General features: G+C 37.0%; 1 protein-coding gene across 2 annotated transcripts; it reads right to left on the minus strand.

Moving 5' to 3' along the window:
• Window positions 1–367: 367 nt before the first annotated feature.
• LOC111789111 (tubby-like F-box protein 8) lies at window positions 368–4,243 on the minus strand. Of its 2 annotated transcripts, none has more exons than XM_023669755.2 (5): window positions 3,666–4,243; window positions 2,580–3,006; window positions 2,361–2,448; window positions 1,629–1,761; window positions 368–1,259 (listed from the first exon to the last, which is right to left on the minus strand). In XM_023669755.2, exons 2-5 carry the CDS (start codon window positions 2,925–2,927, stop codon window positions 548–550), a joined length of 1,281 nt encoding a protein of 426 aa, XP_023525523.1. In that variant the 5' UTR covers window positions 2,928–3,006; window positions 3,666–4,243; the 3' UTR covers window positions 368–547. The 2 variants fall into 2 exon arrangements, with proteins under 2 accessions (XP_023525523.1, XP_023525524.1); XM_023669756.2 differs by lacking the exon at window positions 3,666–4,243 and adding an exon at window positions 3,130–3,612.
• Between the last annotated feature and the right edge of the window lie 840 nt (window positions 4,244–5,083).

Genomic DNA, 5,083 nt, shown 5'->3' on the forward strand with positions numbered 1-5,083 from the left:
GATTCTCTACTCAATCTTATATAGTTTTAACGCTACTCGACTCAGACGCTCTCTTTCACAGGCTTATTTATTTAAAGATAATATCGAGATGCTCTCCCTAGTGTCTCAATGCAATCTCAATTTCATGTAAATCTATCACTTTACAAACAATCTGGAGAATTGAAATAGACTGATGGGGCAAGAGGATCGTGGAGATTGCAATGAGGACACGAGATCTACATACAAGGAGCCTTCAATTATTGCTTGGTTCAGTCATAGATGAACAGCTTTAATAACACTTTTAAACTCCGTTCTATTCCCAACCTATGATATTATCCATTTCGAGCTTTAGTTGACGTGGAACTATATTCACATTCCCAACATTCGATACCGAACAACAAACTAAGCAATAGGAATTAAAGCGGGGTCGGGGGGGCAGGGGAGAAAGTCAGTTCTTTGGGGTGCACACATTGTTCTACAAACTTTTTGAGACAGACGATTTTTACAGAACCAAACACATTCTATTTGGAAGAAGAAAGAAAGCATGATATGGGTCAGTTGATTCTACCTATTCACAAGCCAACTTGGTGTCAAAGCTACTCAAACAGATAGCGAAAGCTTGAAATGCTGACAATGGATATCGGTAATCCATTGTAAACATGTCCTTCCCGACCTTCCCGAATTGAAGAATGATCTTGTCGTGGTCGGACTGGGAAGATTGAGCGTGTTGGTTTGTAGCTGTAGAAGAAGAAGGCTCTGTTGCAGCGATCAGTTGGAAGTTTTTGACAGAGGCAACGGTTACTCGTCCTCTGAAATTAAGGCACCAACACTGCAACTGCTCGTGCCACCGTGGTGGCTTATTCCTAAGAATCAATGGCCTCTCCTTCCCCGCTTCATCTTCATCCCGTAAACCAACGATATCAGAGAAGCGGGAACTACTGAACTCTGTAGAATTTAATGCAGACTTCGAAAACGATATACTTCGAAACGAATCACCAAGGAGTCGAGTGACAACTTGGGGCTGGCCAGGAACAGTGCCACCGGGCTCAAGACATGAGACGGGGATGGAGTGCATTGTGCAGTGCATCTTTCGGGGGCCTCGAGTGCCAAGAACGTTCAGCTCATAGGAGATTTGAGCAATATTATAGCTACCGGATGGGATCTTCGGAGAAACTTTTTTCGAGTAGAATCTACGACTATGGCCTGGTGGGGAAATCTGGGCATTGTTGTATGGAGGCTGTGTATCATAGATAATAAATTTGGTCCCTAGAAAATTCGACCTGAAATGAAGAGAACAGACCACAAGAAAACGCTTCAAGAACTGAATCAGAATAACTCGACGAAATCTAAAAAACATGTGCTTCTTGTACTTTTTTATGAACAATTTTAGTAGTCGAAAACTAAAAACCACGTGGCAAATGGCTACAGGCTTACGACGTTCAATATTAGAACCACAAGTTCCTATCTCAAATTAAATTTCTTCTAAATTTCAATGTACTCGACTTCTCGATTTGAACACGATCCATATGAAGTATAAACTGATAAGCATTCAGCATGGCATATAGCTTAAATTACTTTAGGAAAGGCGTGTTGCGATTAACGGTATCTTCAAGAAAGAAGGAACTTAGGATGAAGATAAACAATCCTACCTTAGTTTTCCAATGTAGGTGTTGCTCGATCTTGATATATTATCCGCATCCATGGAAATCACGTACTCGGTGCAAGTCGCTCTCCTTGTTCTTTTCGCAGAAAGAAGAAACTTCCCATTATCAACAAGTAAAGCTGCAAGAGTATCATTATTTAGAAACATATCCGTGACTACATACGTATATTTATACATATTCAGAGTCGAATACCCAGAAGCTGGTACGTAACAACGAACAATAATACAACGAAAAAGATTCACATTTCAAAACCAAACCAATACTACATTAAGATTACTTGTACTTAACCCATTTTAGAAACCGGGCGATTGATGCATAAAAGGTCAAAGCGATTCATTTACAATGTAAAAACAAAACAATAAAGTGAATGTAGATGGTACGATGACTTAAATAAATGAGCCACTCGCACATATACAGTAACAGCCCACAATTCACCACTAGCAGATGTTATCATTTTTTGTTTTTCCCTCAAAGTTTTTAAAACGCGTATGATAGGGAGAGGTTTCCACACCCTTATAAAGAATGCTTCGTTCTCCTCCCCAACCGATCTCACAATCCACCCCCCATTCAGACCCAGCGTCCTCGTTGGTACTCGTTCCCTTCTCCAGTCGATGTGGGACCCCTCAATCCACCCCCTCAAGTATCTCAACGATTTGATTCTAATGATCAAATTTAGCTTAAAAGAATCGATATCCCTCTTAATGAAGAAGAGCTTACCAGTACTAAGGCAAAGGTAAAGGTGGTAAGTCAAATTAGATTTATCCCTCTTAATGAAGCATTGCATCGTTCCATCGCGAGTCCCGGGCTGCAAAGATAAACGAATGAAGAAATTAGCTTACTCTTCGGTCTTCACAAAATGTATACTTAAATGTTCTTTTAAATTCAACATATGGGTGGAAATTAATTAGGAATTACAACATTTTGTTGCTTTTATACCTGCTTTAAGGAGACAGGGAACGTAATTTTCCCAGAGAACTCGGGAGTTTTTACGATCTCTTTGCACATATCCCTCCATGACCTACAAACAGCAGCACAAGCAACAACATTCCTGCGAGCAGGCCACACGCTCTCACTCTCCTCCAATCTCATGACAACATCCCGCAATAGCTCAGGTGGAAGGCTAGCCCATCGACTAGTCTGAATTACCAGAGGTTGATCGAGCAGATCATGGACTGATCCATGAGATTTACCTCTATTGTGACCAGGCAGTCTGAACTCAAAACTACGCCTCGATAAACTTCCAAACCCCTCTCTAACATCACGGACTATACTACGAAATGACATCACTCAAAGAAACACAAAACCCTGATTAACACCTAAATGCCAGTTACAAGATAATTCGTACCACGATCTACACCATCAACTGCATATCAAAAAGATAGAATTCAAATGTCAATCATTATGCTCAAAAAACAACAAAAAGAAATGAAAAATAGATGCTGGACCAAGCATAGATCATGAAATCTCTGCTAAGATGCTAACCAACCTGAGCATCAGATTCTATGGAACAACCAAACTGATGGATTTTAAACCTGGTATGAGCCAAATTTCCAGATGCTTGCATCCAGTTTTTCAGATTTTAAGCTGAACAGATTGTGCAAAAGTGTTTTTACTTTATGAAAGTACAAGAATGGATCTAACTTCTAGTCTGGATTGAATTTCAGAAACAGCTACAAATCATTGAAGCAACAGAACATGACTTACAAAATTAAGAATCATATGATGAAGAGATTAAAAAACAACGCCTAAATGATAACCCTAGAAAGAAAACAGAACAAAGAACAGACCCAATTGGTAACACAAGTGAAAGATCCATTTCCTCACCAAGAGGGTTTCTTAAACATAGAAACTAAAAGCAAATGATATCCATTGTGGATTTAGAAACAAACCCTAGACAATAGAACCAGCAGCTAAGAAACCCCATTAGAGAGCTTGAATAAATAGACACAAAAAGAACCACAACAGAGCAAAGAAAACAAACTTAAAAGAACCCCAAAAGGATTATAGAAGCTGAAAACGTACCGATTGAAGTGTGAGCCAAATCCAAGCCTGAAAATGACGAAAATAGAGGAATCTGAAGATGATTTTAAAAACCCAGAAACCTAAAACTAATAAATCCACAGGTAAAGATGAGATTGATGAACAAGGGGATGAAGAGAATCAGTTTGAAGCTTCTTAAGAACTCCCTCTCGCTCTCTGTTCGCTCTATGTGGCTGATGTAGAACCCGAGTTTAGCAGGCGTATAATATAAATCCAACGCGTGAACAAATTTCTCACAAAATTTAAAAACAAATTAAAAATAAATAAACTTCTTGCTTGCTTGCTTCCTTACTTTACTCAAATTTTAAATGGACGAATCCTTCTTTCCACTTTCGAAGATCGAAGAAATCAATTCATTTTATTTTTCTTAAATTCAATCTGGGTTTTAATTAATCTTGATTATCAGTTAGGTATAAACGAATGCATTTTTAGAATCTTAAAAGCGAATATGAGCATCATCTCAAACGTCTTAACTACCATTAGAAATGGTTTGAATTTTAATTTTAGTACCTTTCGTTTTCAAGTATTAAATCGTTTTTTTTAGTATGAATGTTTCTTATGATTCGTTGAATATTTTAAAAATACAAAACAATAATGTACCATAAATTTGTTTCATAACTAATTCTTCCAGAAAATATGAGGTAGCTAACTAGTTCTCCTCGTGGATCCACACCCATACTGTATGGATGAGTTTGGTAACTCAACTAAAAAAAAATGAGAAAATAAGATAAATAGGAACGGAGAAAACTTTCTTCTTGATATGAGGCGGTGAAACCTATGTTTCTTCTATTTTATAAATAAATAAATAAATAAATAAATAATTTAGAATTGTTTTAAATTGAATCCACCAATCTAATTTGTCCCACATGAAATATCATTCCACCAGCTGAAAAAACATATTCCATTATTTTATTTAAATCTCCCACTGGGTTTAATTATTTATATTTATTGCCTCCTCCCAGACATAGCCCACTGAAACATAAGACACGTCAGCCAAAGTGAAATTACTGAATTATCCCTGAATGAAGGTTGACTTTACAAGAAACGGAAAAATAACCCGACAACCCTACCAGCTCATATCTTTGGGACATTTCTACGAGATTCGCAGATTCCCATTGTGTCCTGTTGGTGCACTTTATCAGCATGGAACGGCTCAAGATAGCAACACCTCATCTAGATTTTGCCACGTGTCTCTTTTGCATACGAGGTTTTTTTTTTTTTAAATACTAATAATAATTATAATGACAATATATATTTTTAATAATACTACTTTGGTGTTTTGATATTTAACCTATTCTTATCGATTAAAAAGACGTTCCTATATATTTTTAATTGAGAAAATTATATTAATACTAATAATAGATAACAATAATTGATCAAAATCATTGATTATAATATTT

This window comes from Cucurbita pepo, chromosome 2 (genome assembly GCF_057944985.1).
Source record: "Cucurbita pepo subsp. pepo isolate OVF chromosome 2, ASM5794498v1, whole genome shotgun sequence".
NCBI lineage: Eukaryota > Viridiplantae > Streptophyta > Magnoliopsida > Cucurbitales > Cucurbitaceae > Cucurbita > Cucurbita pepo.